Raw genomic sequence first — 15,925 nt, 5'->3', positions numbered from 1 at the left:
TTAACGAAGTAGTGTTCTACTTCCCATAGGATTTGCTTTAACGATTATCTATGTTTGTCCCAAAGGGTTGTATGACTTATATACACAACATTAAAATATTTGAGGATAAGGACATGTATATTAACCAACTCCTCAAAACATTTAGACCTGGATCGATCAGTTCGATTCTTCTCAGACAGTCACGACATGTATGGATCGATGGATACATTTGAAACACATATCCTTACCCGTGCCATTACGGCACAGGTTGAGACCTAGTAATATATAAAAAATAGTATGTTATGGTTAGAAATGTTAGTCAACTTATTATATATATATGAGCCGAATTTTGTGTAACGAATTCATATCTCTAAAACAAATGATATACGTACGTATACCGTTTCGAATTACTGCCGAATCACGAACTGTTGACCGCATTTTTGACCGATCTCGACTTTTATTAATCCGAATAATACCCGTACGTACGTTGTTCCCTATATTTGCCGAATCACGAATTGCTAACTAGGGATTGAACTACAGAACGTGGTGGTGGTGGTAGGCGAAGTAATGGAGGTACAGAGATGGTCAAATAAATTAACAAATGCGTTTGGATAGTTAGCGTGCCTACACGGCTTGTGTAACCAAGAGTTTTTAAGTCCTAGTCAAATAAAATTACCAAATTGACAAAATCAATGAGTCGATTATGATTTTCACTCTCTTCGGATCACTTTTTATTCTCCCTTTAACAAAAATCTAAATGTTAGCATTGGTAATTTTTTTTCTTAGCTAGAATAGCTTTTAACTATGTAAATTTTGCTAGGCTCCGTATAGTTTTTCGTAACTTTTCTTTTACTTATTGATCAAAACAAAGAAAAAAAAAACTTTTCTTTTCCTTTCACATTTAAAACAACAAAAGTATTAAAAAACTAATAAGGGTGAGGAAACGTATTTGGAGCTTTTGAGCATGAAATTGAGTGTTGAGGAGTTTTTATTTCCCAGAACAATTAGAATTTTTTATTTGCTTAAAACTGAAATCTCTCACCCCTCTCGTCTCTAAACCCATTTCTCATTACCTATAAAAATATCAATTCTATTAAACCCATTTCTCCAATCTCTTTCTCGATCTGAAAATCAATTTCTATCCCAAATTCATCTCAGTAAGGTTACAAAACAAGTAAGTTATCAGATTCCCCCCCATTAATTTGCAATTTCTTAACTATGATAATGCTCTAATCAATTAGGAAGATTTATTTGTCTAAAATTGATTTCAATGTGAATTTTGTATGAATAATGTGTAGTGAGGATTGAATGTAGGGTGTCCTTGTACAGTTCAACAATTATCATAGACCTTCTGTCTTAACAAATACCTTTAGTTATTAGGATTGCTAGACGTGTAATGTTTAAACTCTTATTTTAGTAGGATTTTGATTTTATTTTGGGTTTTCATAGGAGGGTTTCTGTTTAGCTTAGTTGTTTTAGTTTCTGCTGAGTTATCTTTGGGAAAAAAAAACACGATATTTTCTCAAGGAAATGAAAAGCATAAGCTAAAAGAAAAAACAGAATCTTACATCGGAGCCAAGAATCTTGATACTAGTTTATTTGACTGTTTGTTGTGTGTTGTTCAATAGGAATAAATACTCGGTAGCTATACACACACGTAGCCTTTTCGATTCTGATAGACCAATGCAAGGGAAGCAACCACTTTTCTCTTTTGGAGTCATCTCCGATGTCCAGTATGCTGATATTCCTGATGGTCGCTCCTACCTTGGTGTTCCTAGGTATTACAGGCACAGCATGTTAGTTCTGCAAAGGGCAGTTAGAAATTGGAACAACCCAGGTAAATTCAAATTTGCAGTCAATCTAGGAGATATAGTTGATGGTTATTGCCCCAAAGAGGATTCTCTAAAGGCTGTTGAGAAAGTTGTTTCTGAATTCGAGAAATTCAATGGGTCTGTCCACCACATGATTGGGAATCATTGTCTTTACAATCTTCCTCGCAAGGACCTACTTCCTTTATTGAAGATTCCAACTTTGGATGGTTCTGCATACTATGACTTTTCTCCGACCCCAGAGTACAGATTTGTAGTTCTAGATGGGTATGACATCAGTGCCATTGGTTGGCCGCAGGATCATCCAAAAACACTGCAGGCCTTGAAGATTCTGCAAGAGAAGAATCCAAATACAGATAAAAACAGTCCATCTGGATTAGTGGGACTTGAGAGAAGGTTCCTGAAGTTTAATGGGGGTATCAGCGAAGGACAGTTGAAGTGGCTTGACGAGATACTTCAGGATGCTACTAAGAATGGACAGAAGGTTGTTGTATGTTGCCACATGCCCTTAGATCCTGGTGCATCAAGCAAGACAGCACTTTGCTGGAATTACGATGAAGTGATGGAAATTATTCACAAATATGACTGTGTGAAGGTATGCTTAGCAGGTCACGATCACAAAGGTGGATACTATATCGATTCATATGGGATTCACCATAGGGTTCTTGAAGCTGCACTAGAGTGTCCACCAGGCTCAGATGCATTTGGATACGTGGATGTCTACGATGACAGATTATGTCTTCTGGGTATGGATCGGATGCGTAGTACTGAAATGGTTTTCAATTCGTAAAGAAACCTCCACAGTGGAAATATTAGCATAATCATTTTCATTTAACTAGTTTGAATCCTTGGAAAAACGGGAGAAAGAGAGAGACTGAATTTGCATAGGTATCAATAGCTCCACAATTACATATAGATGACATTGAAAGTTATTACAGAGGTAGAATGATGTTCAAAATTGAAATGTACAAATTTGATGTCCTTTCATATCTTTGGTGGTCTGCAATTCTATTCTCAAGTGCCAATGAGCCAATAATACCACCATGTAATTATAGCTTATTACGTGAGATATGCATACCTTAATGTCTGTGTCTTTCATCTTTTCTTTTAGAATTGTTTGCCTTGAACAAAAAATTGCATAGTTATGATATTTTTAGGAGGATTTCCTATTTAAAACAACATTGCAATTCACTGAAGCTGTTATTTTTGTTCAACTTATGTTGCTAGCTAATTTTCCCAGACAGAAGAATGCAAAAAAACCTGTTTAAATTACGATCAGTGTGTGGTGTTTCAAGTGCGAAAATGTTTTCCAATCGGCATGTTCCTATGCTTCCCCCTCAGTATTCTTGATCTTCTTTCTAGGTTCACGGCAGCATATAGACGCACCTACGAAATTGCTCACAGTGTAATTGTTTTACCAATCGTCTACTAGTATTGGCTACTCAATTTGTACTTCTGTGTACCTGTTTCTTTTCGAACATGCTCTCCAATAAGAATCTTGTGACTACTGAAAATCCAGCAATCACTCAAGTTAATATTAGTAGTAAGATCGAAGTAGTGAGTTTTACAATGCGTCCATAAGCAATATAAACCAAGATAATGTAAGTGCTAAGTGCAACCGTAATGTAAGTGCTAAGTGCAACCGTAACCTAAATGCCACATATGATTTACGTGGTTCGGTTATGCCTATGTCCACAGGGGTGTTGATTTTAAGTTTCACTGTGAACCGATTATGGTTACAATGAGTCCAGTCAGTTTGATTTGCGATGAAGTAAATTGAAGAGTAAAGGGTATGAAAAGCCTAGTTGGTTGCTCTCTCTCTATATATATTTTTCTTTTTAATTTTTTTTTTTGCTAGAAAAGAATTTTTGTTGAGAAAGAATCGGATTACATTACAGAGCTGAGAAATTCAGGGAGATTTCCCATCCATTTTCCTGAGTTTCTAAACCTTATACTAAACTTTGTTGCTTGATCAGCAAGAACAATATAGTTCCTGTGTAAGAATTCAAACTTGCCAAAATAAAAGCTAGAAATAATTGTTTTACAGTCATCTAAGACTGAGCTATTATACCAAAATTATTATAATTAAAAGAGTCAATGACTGTTTTAGCATCACTGACAAAGCACACTTTCTTCGGTCCTTTTTCCTTAGCCCACATTACAACTTCCAATAAGGCGAGACTTTCAGCTTCCTCTACACTCCTCACAGTCCCTGCTTTGACTTTGCATCCAAGGAAAGTACCTGCAGTATCATTCATAGCCAATCAACTTCCCGATAAGTTAGAATTCTTATCAAAAGCAGCATCACTAAAAATAATATAGCAATCAGTTGGTTATGAGCTTATGACTGTTGAGAGATTATTTTCTTCTACAAGAACTGAACTAATAGTTTCCTAAGATTCTGTATTACTCAAATACAACTCCGTGTCATTGACTAGCTTAAGTGCTTGTCTAGCTGTGGCATGATGATTTAAAGTTTTTCCTTGGAAGACGCAAGAGCATCTATCTTTCCATATGCTCTAGGCAATTGAAAAAACAACCCCTGCCTTCTCTTTCAAATTATCATCTGAAATCCACTTAGTGACCCAATCCTGAAGACTGATATTTAAGGCACTATCCTTCTCGATAATGTTAGAGCACTGCTCGGTCGAACTCGCAAGCGTTGCTATTTCAAGCTTGTTGTCAAGTTTAGTTTTCAAAACTATAAGTTTTGATTTCTAGTCTACTTATAGCTAAGTCTCGGATTAGGATAGAAAGTGTAGTGGAGCATTAGACTTCACGACATTCATAGATCAAAGACGAAAAACTACTAAGGGGAGCTTGTGGAACTTCATCAACAAAAGGTATGTGGAGACTTGGACTCATCTATCACTCAAAAGTCTATCTATTTTATCTCCTATTTGAGACAAAAATCGTATAGCTATATAGACTTCAATTATACACATTTGATATTTCGACCTGAGTTTAACTCGCTTACATATTTTCTCGAAATATGTGTTGGTACGCTTTCGCTTTAACCAAGTTCATCTTATATTCTTGACGAAAGTCAAAAGAGGATCATGTGAAAATCGCCTTGTAACATCTTACATGATTTGTGTGAGACAGTTGTAGATGGGGAAAAACGATTTGCTGTTTTTTTAGGGAAATGAAGAGATGACGGTTCGAGCAAGACTCCTCAACCGAGCAAATTGCTTAACCTTACACAGATGCACTGCACGGGAGTGCTTTGAGTTCGAGAGATCAATCTGTAGGACTCCGGCCTAAGCCAAGTCAATGGCTGTTCCAGAGTCAATTCGGTCACAAAGAGGGAGATGGGTTGATCTGTAGGAGGGAAGCTGACAATTGTGGGATCAATGATGGATTGTGGATGTGTTGAAGGTTTCTGCAAATATGTGTAAATAAGTTTGATTGAGACTTGTGTGTAGACGATTGATGATTGTTAAAAATCGAATGTCCTTTCAGTCATTGATTCAGAGCCTATTTATATTGTCAGAACAACGAACACATTGATCCCAATAAGTGTGACGCTTTCATGAGCGGAAGAGTGGGAAAGTGGGAGATCATGGTAAAACCAATTCCGTGTCGTGTGGAGACTTGGTTGATCGTCCACCCACTACTTTGCTAACTCCTTCAACCGTTTGCACGACTTACTCACATTTTTCATCGTGGATGAACACACGTGTCGTAGGCCGCCAGACCAAAAGTCTAAGTAATATCCCCCCATATGACGTGATTGATGTCTCACGAATGTGGAGTCTACAAGGAAGACGTGTATTTGATTAGTCAGTCGTTGACTATTAGACAATGAGTCTAAGTTTTGTTGAATCGAGCATGAGTGATCGAATGCTCAATGATTTGTGGATTGAACATGTTAGACGTTCTTAGATATTGCTCGTCTGAGCAAATATTGTAAATTCGAGCAACTGAGCATCGATAAATTACTGAATATTGATAGTTGGATCAATATTCGAGCAACTGAGCAAGTATTGCTCAGTACGACGAATTACTGAATATTGATAGTTGGATCAATATTCGAACAACTGAGCAAGTATTGCTCAATTCGACGAATTACTGAATATTGATAGTTGGATCAATATTCGAGCGACTGAGTAAGCATTGCTCAATTCGACGAATTATTTATTGGTGACGTGACTGTTAGAGCACTGCTCGGTTGAACCCACCAAGCGTTGGTATGTCAAGTTTGGTTGTCATATTTAGTTCCAAAACTCGAGTCGCTATTATGTAAACTACAGTCAACTTCGATAGGTTAGACTAGAAATGATATAAGTATTGTGCTCCAGTTACTCACAAAGATCTGAAGATGGATTGAAGACAACAAAGACATCATCCTTCAGCTTGAGGTTAGTAACTATGACTTGACTTGTTCCATATCTATCTTGTGTCTTTCAAGTCGTGTATATTGAAAACAAAACTGCGAAGCATGATTACATTCTAGTTAGACATAATATTAAGGAATATAATACGAGGTTTATTTCTTAACCATTAAACTTTGTAGATAAGACATCGCCATAATCGGTTGAATCCTATTGCGATTATGTATGGGTATAAGGTGAGGATTTCATAATAGGAAACAATGTTTTACATGTGTTTTAAGGAAGTAAGTTCATAAACTTGTTTATGAATCGAAAAGGAAATCGCCAGGCGTTATTGGGATTGTTATTCATTGCATATCTTGTGAACAGCCAATATGTATGATTTAGTATAACCGCTCATGACTTGTTTGTGTTCTTGGTAAAACTATTCACAAAGGCCTGACTTATGTATTGGTATGACTTTTATTAGTGAAACCGATCTTAAGTAATCACCTGAGATGGTATGATCGAGTTTGTGATTGTGTATGACCGAATCTGGGTAAAGAGGAACCGATCCTAGTAAGAGGTGCAATCTCTCACAAAGGGTAATCGATCCTTGTATGAGGTGCAGCAAAGGGGAACCGATCCCTATGGACATGTGCAACACGTTTTTAGGCAAAGGGGAACCGATCCTATGAACATGTGCAACACATACAAGTTAGATACCATAAATATGTGAGAACCGATCCTATGGACATGTGCAACAAAGGGGAACCGATCCTCTGAACACGTGCAATCGGCCACAAAAAGTCTCAATCAAATCCTAGCACGGTTTGTGTTTTTAACACAAAAAATTATCCAAAAATATCTTTTCGAATTTTCTATTATTCTAGAAATATTAGAGATACCGAAATATATTTGGTTAATGTGTAAAGATGTCGACATACTTTCAACACATACAATAATGTTTATCTTTTATTGTTCAAAGTTATTCCTTAATAGCTAAAGGAAGAAAATCCCAGAATCGAAAGATTAAATAAGTTAAGAATCTTTTATTTAAGATTTTAATTTTATTTTTAGGAAAATAAAAATTAGTAATGTGCATTTACTAATTAAAGATTTTCTGAGTGATTTCGATCATTATTTTTGGACAGAACATTTCCAGGAATTATGAAAACCGAATTTGTGCTTTAATGAATATCTTGAGAATATTTTCGGTTTTGGAAATTCCTTGGTGTCCAAACTTCCTAGTCTATAAACACTTGAAGTTTGCATTTCTAGCAAACTAATCCTTCGTGACAGCAAAGTTCATCGGTTATGTTGTTACTGGTGTAGCCTATTCGAAGAGGAGAGTAACCTAATTAGGCGAAATCTCTTACGGTCGCTCAGTTTAAAGTCTTCTTTGGGATTGTTGATACATGAAAAATATTACCCCTTTAGCCGGGCCAGTGCACCTCCAAAGGGGAGGCAAGCCCGACATGAGACGTGGGGACTAAAGCCCAAATCCACCAAGAAGATGCTTATTAAATGGAAAGGACAAGAGGGGAATTAATGGGAAAGAAAAAGGTTTTATTAGAGAAGGAATAGCATCAATAGTAATTAAAGGAGTTTAGACCACATGACATGATGTCATAAAAGGAAGAGGCTTTTGGAAAGTCTATAAAAAAGAAGGACAAGGTACAATGGAGGGGGGACTCTCTCTCTTACTATTATTAGTAAAGGTGAGGTCATTTGGCTAGCTAGGACGGGTAGGACCTAACGAGAATTTGGGTATTAACATTTGGCGACCACACCCGGAGGCTCGTGCCTAACTCACCATGATACACCTAGAAGGCGCTATCTCGGGCACGACAGGAAACCAAACGGCCAATCAACCTCTTATCCTTGACGAAGTGACGATAGAGGATGATCACAGCGAGGAAGAAACTCCGATCCTGGGTGTTATCAAGCAATCGGTAAACCGGGGATCCCAAAATAAAGAGGTGACCACGTCACAGAAGAAGAACGAGCAAGCAGCCCGGCTAGCGAAACTCGTATCATACACTCTGCAAATCATGCAGGAAGAATTGGACGAGCGCGCACAAAGGAGACGAGAGCTTGAAAACTGGATAACACATGCAGTAGTGGCAGGACAACGTACGTCTGAAGAGGCAATAGAGAGCGCACAACACAAAGGTTACGAGACGACAGTAACATCGCAAAAAGAAATAACCAAGCACCTGGAGCAAAACTATCACGTGGTAAAACAAGATAATCATTGCCGCGTGAATAGCCCATATCCCGCGCACATCCGGGAATATGCTTACCTCGAAGATTACACATCTTCGAAGTTCAAAATGTATGAAGGCCAAGGAAATGCGCGAGAGCACCTCAGCTGATTCCTATCAACAATGAACGACAAGGCTATTGATGGAAAATTGTGCCTAAAAGAATCCCCTAAGTCGCTCACGGGCACATCGTTCACTTGGTATGACAACCTAAAGGAGGAAAGCGTGGACTCCTGGCAAACTCTGTCTACGCTCTTTCTCGGGAAGTTTTACTCGGATAAAAAGAAGATCACGACGATAGATCTGAGCAAGAGCGGGCAACGAATAGGTGAGGAAGTAGGAAAATACATTTCACGGTTCCGACGCTTGACATTGGACTGCCATGAAGAAATCAACGAGGAGGCGCTTGTCGAAATCTACGTACAAGGAATGACCCCGACTTTTAGAGGGAGTTTAATCAATTTCATATTCCATACGTTCGTAGAGTTAGAAGAAGCAGGTGAGAGGATCGCCGATTGCATAGAAGAGGCACCCACAGATTCTGTTTGGCGCACTACGGTCAGTACCGCGTCAGGAGCCCCACACAATGTAAGACCTAATATTAGTAAGGAAAATAGAGACCAACCCCAGATCAATGGCAGAAGCCGAGGGAGAAACGGAGGAAGTAGACGCGATTATAAAACACCACCCCCTCTTCCTTGCGGCAAAGAACGCGCAATTAGATTCTTGAACCAATGGATCGCTGAAGGAGAAATTCAGCTACCCCCGACCACAGTGGATATCAACAAAATGGATAAAAACTCATCCAAATACTGCCACTATCACGGAAGGATGGGGCACCCAACGGAGGAATGTTTCGCCATTCAGAGCATATTTGAACGCAAGCGGGCGGCTGGAAAACTCGAGACAACAAGACAAACGATTACATACGACCCGTTCCCTCGCCACTAACCCTAAAAAAAAAAGAAAAAAAAAAGAGAGAGATGCGGAATATGGGTTACATACGCAAGTTGTAAACACTTCCGTGTGGTAAGAAAATTTTCCTTCTCAAATTCCGACGAGCAAATATATCAAAAGGTCATGGGAATGCCAAAGGCTCCTGGTTGACTGACAAAAGGTCTCGGGAAGCCAAAGGCACCCGATCGACTGGCAAATTCACAAAATGTCCCAGGAATGCCAAAGGCGCCTGGTTGACTGACAAAAGGTCTCGGAAATCCAAAGGCACCCGATCGACTGGAAAATTCACAAAAGGTAGTGGGAATGCCAAAGGCGCCTGGTTGACTGACAAAAGGTCTCGGAAAGCCAAAGTCACCCGATCGACTGACAAATTCACAAAAGGTCCTGGGAATGATAAAGGCGCCTGGTTGACTGACAAAAGATCTCGGGAAGCCAAAGGCACCCGATCGACTGACAAATTCACAAAAGGTCCTAAGAATGCCAAAGGAGCCTGGTTGACTGACAAAAGGTCTCTGAAATCCAAAGGCGCCCGATCGACTGACAAATTCATAAAAGGTCTCAGGGACGCCAAAGGCGCCTGGTTGACTAACAAAAGGTCTCGGAAAGCCAAAGGCGCCCGATCGACTGATGAATTCACAAAAAGTCCCAAGGATGCCAAGAGCGCATAGCTGACTGACAAAAGGTCTCAAGGTAGTCATAGGCGCCTGATTGACTGACAAACCCACATAAGTTTCTGGAATGCCAAAGGCGCCTAGTCGACAGGCGATGCGCAAAGGAACCAAGAGAAGCCGAAGGCACTCGTACGTTTTCTCAAACACCCACTCAACCCAATACCCTCTTGAACTAAAATAAAAGAATAGGTACAGCTTGTCCTCGCACATCCTGTAAAAAACGACTGATCAACCAGTGGATATACAAAGGCCCTGGCCATGCCAAAGGCGCCTGATCGACTACCAAACTGGGAAGCAGCCCTTGAAAATGCTGAAGATGGATAATCGGATGAAAAAACGCACCCGGATCCCAGGGATGCCGGGCGCGTTTCACGAATAAACAGGCGCGTATCATCCTTACCTACCACGAGCAATACCCCCGTTGAGTAAATTGGCGAGAATTGGGTGCAATTGACAATGTTTGGATTACCCGGCTAAATATATATAAAATACTAATAATAAATACGATCATGAAGGGAAGGAGGAGTATAATCATCTGACAATCGGCATACCCAATGAATACGATAATGAAATACTAGTAACAGAGACAGTCAAATACCACAATATCCCACAACATAAAGACAAACAAATAACAATCACAGCGCTTTAAGAGCAAGCCCAACAAAGGAAAACAAAAAGAACTGGCACAGGGACAGAGCGCTTTAAGCTGGTTAGAGTCGCTCTTGCTCCTGTCGTTTCTCCTCAAGCGCAGCTCGAACAGTTGCCTTAGCGGCTTCTGCTCGCAACACCTGATCAGTAGCCACTCCAACATCAGCAAGCAATAAATCCAATGCCTCCTTCTTCCTAGAAGTTGTCCCCGAGAGCTTCTTCAACTCCTCCTCAAACTGAGAAATTTGACTCGTGAGCCGGCTACGAGGATCATTCCGGCCCTTCACCTTCACCAGCAGTTCCTCTAACCACTGCACCGGGAACTTAACATTAAGCACAGATTGCACAGCAGCCTCCCAGCTACGTAAAGTTGCTGCGTCAATAGGATCATCTCCCACACGAGTAAGGCAGTCCGCGATCTCCAAGAGGTTTCTAATCATATAACACACAAAGGGAACATCCAAGAGACCCTTTTTCGCCATATGACCGCCACCATGCTCAACAATATCCCTATAGGCGGCAACATAAACTGTCGGCACCCAGAAGCCGTGAACCAGAGTATGGGTAGCAGGGTCTACTCCAGCCTCGACAGCGCTCACTACCAAAGGGAAACGAAACCGTACATTCTCGGAATCTTTTGTTACAGCAGGGGTGGTTGGTATATCAGCCGTAGGAGCATTGGCCTGCTTCTCCGAATGAATGGAGGAGTCGCCGTCATCCACTTTAGTCCTCTTAGAGGATCCCTCGCCGCTTGGGACCACGCGCCTGGTACCATCCATATTGGGTCTCGTGGTTTCTTTTCGTTTCTTACTCATATCCTAATACCAGCGACAACATGTCAAAAAAAAAGAGGGGGAGGAGGAAAGAACGAAAAAAAGGAAGGGAAAACCAACCTCGAGAATCGACGAACCTAGCGGAGTATCAGCAGCCTTAGGACGAAACACATAGGAACTAGAAGACGATTCAGAGCTACCAGCGGAGCCTGAAAAACGAGAAATGAGCACCATTAAAAAGACAACTTAAATTTATAAGAAAAGAAAGGAGAGAAAGGCAAATAGAGAAGAATAACAAAAACAAAGACACATATTAAATAGGGAATTACCTGCAGGATCATCAACGGTTAATGCCACGTGGGATGAGGACCCACTAAAAACTGACCGACTAGACCCAGAAGGGCTCCTCGATTGCAGCACGACACTAGAAGATACTAGAGGTTTCCCCTCCCACGAACGGTTTCAGCCCTTAGGGGGTGAACTAATGTTACATGAAGGCGCAGCGACACCCAATCAGACCCTGAGGGAAAGCTAACCCCTAGACTCCTCAACTGATCCACGAATAAAGGAGTCGGACTGTAAGGGTGCGGTGTTAGCAGAGGAACAAGGGCGTGGAGCAGGCGATTGGTTTGCTTCTATCCTAGCTTTCTTCTTTAGACTACTTTCAGTCCAATCACACTCAGGCATGTTCAAGTATTCCTCTATTACATAAGAGAAGGGCTTCCACCCTAGGCGACTGGCAGGGGGAGTCTCCTGGGGAAGTGATTTCTTCCGCCCAACTCATCAAAATAAAATAAAGGAGGAACAAAGTGATAAATAACAACAATACAAGGAAAAGGAAATGGAAAATACCTGTGACGCTAAGGGACCTACGGGCGGCTTCACATTTAACCACGGAGGCTTGCGATCATAAAACGACCCCTTCTTTGGCTTCACGGGATCATGACCCTCAGGCGGGGCCCAAGAGGTCACCACAGGATCCGAGCGACCTTTGTTAGTTGGAACTAGGTGATTCTCGGCAACTACGACATCATCAAGTTTGATTCGGCCACAAGCGTGGAGGTCCCGAAGATCTTGAACGCTCAAGTCACGAGAAGGAGATGATTCGCGTAAAAGGAAGTTCAAAGCTCGGCGCCGAATGAAGTCATGATACTTGTGGGCCCCTTCAGTAACCGCCAAAGGCCGCGCAGAAATAGGCTGTTTGAACGAAAAATTGACCCCGCGATCAGAGAGACGGGTCGCCTACTTGAAGACGTAACAATTGAAGCTAGCGACAATGTCTTCGATTCTAGAATTTTCCGGAGGGGGAACCTATGAGGAACCCCTTGGTCGAACCCCAATTGCCGAGCCGCGCGATCAGGATTGTAAGACACGGCGACGAACTTTCCAGTATAGAAACCAGGAAGATAACCAGGCAACACTTCTATCACTGAATCAAAATATGCCTCTGACAAAATCTTTGTCGAGTCCTATTCCACGTCAAAGGGGGCAACGAAATCATAATGTGCCGGACCTGATCGACCGTTTTGATAGGGGAATGGCTCGAAATCCTTGGCCACATATAAATGTTTACCAAGATCGCCCTGGGGTACTTTACCCTTCAAATTCCAAAGGGCCATCCGCGGTTAGCCGTAAGTAACGGTAGCTTCTTGACCGAACCATCATCCTGCTCCACATCTTCTTCACGGTGAACTGCGAGTTCGTTAGGCTCAGGCGCGCACGGAGGAACATGTTCCCAATACCAAGCCTGCATAAAAGAAGCCGGGATATATGTCTCGATTTTGTGTGATAAACCCACCGTTTGAAGATCCTGACAAAACAGATCGAGATGGCGGTACAAACCACCCAAGAACATCAGTACCAGCAGAAAAGAGACGCCGCGAGATAATAACACTGCCAGTGGCACGAGATCACTCTTGATAGTATCCTGGGGACTGTATTCAAATATGTCATGGCAAAGCCAAAACAAGATGAAGGCGGCTAGCTCCGCACGGGGATTCTTCTCCTTGCGCTTAGGAGGGAGCGCTTTCCCATCCACTATCTAGGGAGCCCAATATTTCAACCAAAGAGAAAAAGAAGCGCGACGGTTAACTTTAACAGACCATTCAGAACCAACTTTTGTCGGATTCGATGGACCATGAATTTCCTCTTAAGCATGGATAGAGATAGATAGCAGGCGCTCACCAGAGGGGCGCTTAAGAGGAGCCTTCCTCTCCACCCACTTATTTTTTCCTTTCGAGGTGGACGAAGATGCCCCCTTCTACCTGTGCTCGTGGTCGCTCTGTCTCCACTTTGTCCTAATGACGCTTGGCTCTTCTGCACTAGTTCACAACGGGAGTCATCTTTGCATTTTAGCAAATAGGTACACAGTTTTTTATCCTCGTCATTCAGCGCTCCGAAGATAACCGCCTCATCATACGAATGACTGTCGTGAATCGGTAACCCTGTAAGAGCGACGACATCTTCTAAAACGATGGTGGTTTCCCCCCATGCCGTGAGGAGAGTATGCACGGGAGGAGCCCAACGGCAGAAAAACCGCGTTATATCACGAATGCACCTATGTACTTCCCGCTTAAGAGTCAAATCTATGGCTTCATTGATGCCTGCCTTGCGGAGAGTAACCACATGACTGGGGTTGGAGCGCATACGAGAGGCCCAATGCGGATACACCGGGTGAGTTTTCTATTTAGATCGAATGTCGATGGCAAGATGATCGTAGTCTCCACGATGGATGGCCATCCGTGGCACGGTTCTAAATGCGAAGGTGTCCATGGTCTCCGACTCGGGTCGCAAAAGACATCCGGGAGCGGAAGGGTAAGGAAGTACGGGCGCATTCAGAAGGCGAGAGTCTAGGATGTCATCTAGAGGGAAAAAGCGCTTACCATCGCGGAATTCTCTTAGCCTCAGGGAGCGCTTTAAGGAAGGACCACTCGTAAATTCAGCAATCGTGTATGACTTACCGTCCGCCGGGGTGGATCAGGTGATCTCGCCCCGATCGGAATACTCGTTTTCGTCAGGGTTCTCGTTCCTAGGCTGGTCGGGTTCACTAGACTCCTCGGACGAAGAACTACTGGAAGAGCTGCTAGGCATGGAAAGTGGATGGGTGTGTTGGAAGAAAAGAAGAAAGGCTAAGATTGAAAAGAAAACAAATTGGCAGTCCTATATATAGAGGGTCCTGGGGTTTGGACGTGGCAGTTATGCATGGGGAATGGTAACCGTCAGAAAGTGGAAAGAGAAAACCTAACACGACGAAGGAGTTGGAACGTCTCCCACGACCGCTAACCCGACAAAAGAAAAAGATCCACCACGTCTATGGATCGTGGAGAAGGGCGCTCAAAAGGATCTCTTTGACTATCGGGTCATTTGGCAATTGACCTAATAGGCAGGGGACTAATGTTGATACATGAAAAATATTACCTCTTTAGCCGGGCCAGTGCACCGCCAAAGGGGAGGCAAGCCCGACATGAGACCTGGGGACTTTGGGACTAAAGCCCAAGTCCACCAAGAAGATGCCTATTAAATGGAAAGGACAAAGAAAAAGGTTTTATTAGAGAATGAATGACATCAATAGTAATTAAAGGAGTTTAGGACACATGGCATGATGTCATAAAAGGAAGGAGCTTTTGGAAAGTCTATAAAAAAGAAGGACAAGGTACAATGTAAGGGGGACCCTCTCTCTCTCTTACTATTCTTAGAAAAGGTGAGGTCATTTGTCTAGATAGGACGGGTAGGACCTAACGAGAATTTATGTATTAACAGGGATTGAGAAGCTCTATTAGTATCGTTGGTGGAAATCTGTATACTTGCAGTTTATCTTTGGTTTTCGATTGATTTGGTTGACTAACAGTTTTTGAATCTTTGATTGCACCTAGTTTGTTTATTCTTGAGAACCTTCTCTTCTGATATAAGGCTCACTCAAACTAGATCAAAGATTTAACGTTTCTACGGATTTAAGTTTTTTTCTAGATCCGTAAGATAGATTCTTTGATTTGCCTTTGTTAACAAACTCCGTTCTGTGCGACAAATCAATAAGGAATCAAGTTTTTTTTGCAGATTATTACTTTGAAGATCAAATCGAAGATTGAAGGTTTTGAGGAGTTGAAGAAGAATTTGTTGTGAACCATTAAGAAGATATATTAGATTTAGTCCTAAAGAGAACTCTTGTTCTGCTAGGATATCCAGTATCAAATATCTATTGAGAACTTCGGTTCTGCTAGATATTATCAGAACAATTATCTATAGAGAACTTCGGTTCTGCTAGATATTGTCAAAACAAGGATATTGCTGAAGCTGAGTAACTAGGATTTAAGTTTACTTGGTAGTGTCTACAGGAAGTTGCAGGTTTACTTTTTGTAGCGTCTTAATCCATTGAGTATTCAAATCTGGACTAGGTCCCAGGGTTTTTCTACAAGATTGTAGTTTTCCTCGTTAACAAAATTCTGGTGTGTGCTTTACTTTATTTCTGCATTATAATTGTTTTTATATTAT

General features: G+C 41.6%; 2 protein-coding genes across 3 annotated transcripts; both read left to right on the top strand.

The window, feature by feature from the left end:
- The first annotated feature begins 817 nt into the window (after positions 1-817).
- On the top strand, positions 818-2,906 carry LOC113341967 (manganese-dependent ADP-ribose/CDP-alcohol diphosphatase-like). 2 transcript variants are annotated; one of them, XM_026586659.1, is made up of 2 exons: positions 818-1,153; positions 1,758-2,906. In XM_026586659.1, exon 2 carries the CDS (start codon positions 1,774-1,776, stop codon positions 2,596-2,598), a length of 825 nt encoding a protein of 274 aa, XP_026442444.1. In that variant the 5' UTR covers positions 818-1,153; positions 1,758-1,773; the 3' UTR covers positions 2,599-2,906. The 2 variants fall into 2 exon arrangements, with proteins under 2 accessions (XP_026442444.1, XP_026442443.1); XM_026586658.1 differs by having other exon boundaries at positions 825-1,153; positions 1,608-2,906.
- A 5,605-nt stretch (positions 2,907-8,511) lies between these two features.
- LOC113342021 lies at positions 8,512-9,339 on the top strand. The gene has a single exon (XM_026586686.1). The coding sequence runs from the start codon at positions 8,512-8,514 to the stop codon at positions 9,337-9,339; it is 828 nt and encodes a 275-aa protein (XP_026442471.1).
- Positions 9,340-15,925: the final 6,586 nt, after the last annotated feature.

This window comes from Papaver somniferum, unplaced genomic scaffold (genome assembly GCF_003573695.1).
Source record: "Papaver somniferum cultivar HN1 unplaced genomic scaffold, ASM357369v1 unplaced-scaffold_33, whole genome shotgun sequence".
NCBI lineage: Eukaryota > Viridiplantae > Streptophyta > Magnoliopsida > Ranunculales > Papaveraceae > Papaver > Papaver somniferum.
Note: the sequence above shows the minus strand (reverse complement) of the source record. Positions and strands in the feature narration are given on the sequence as shown.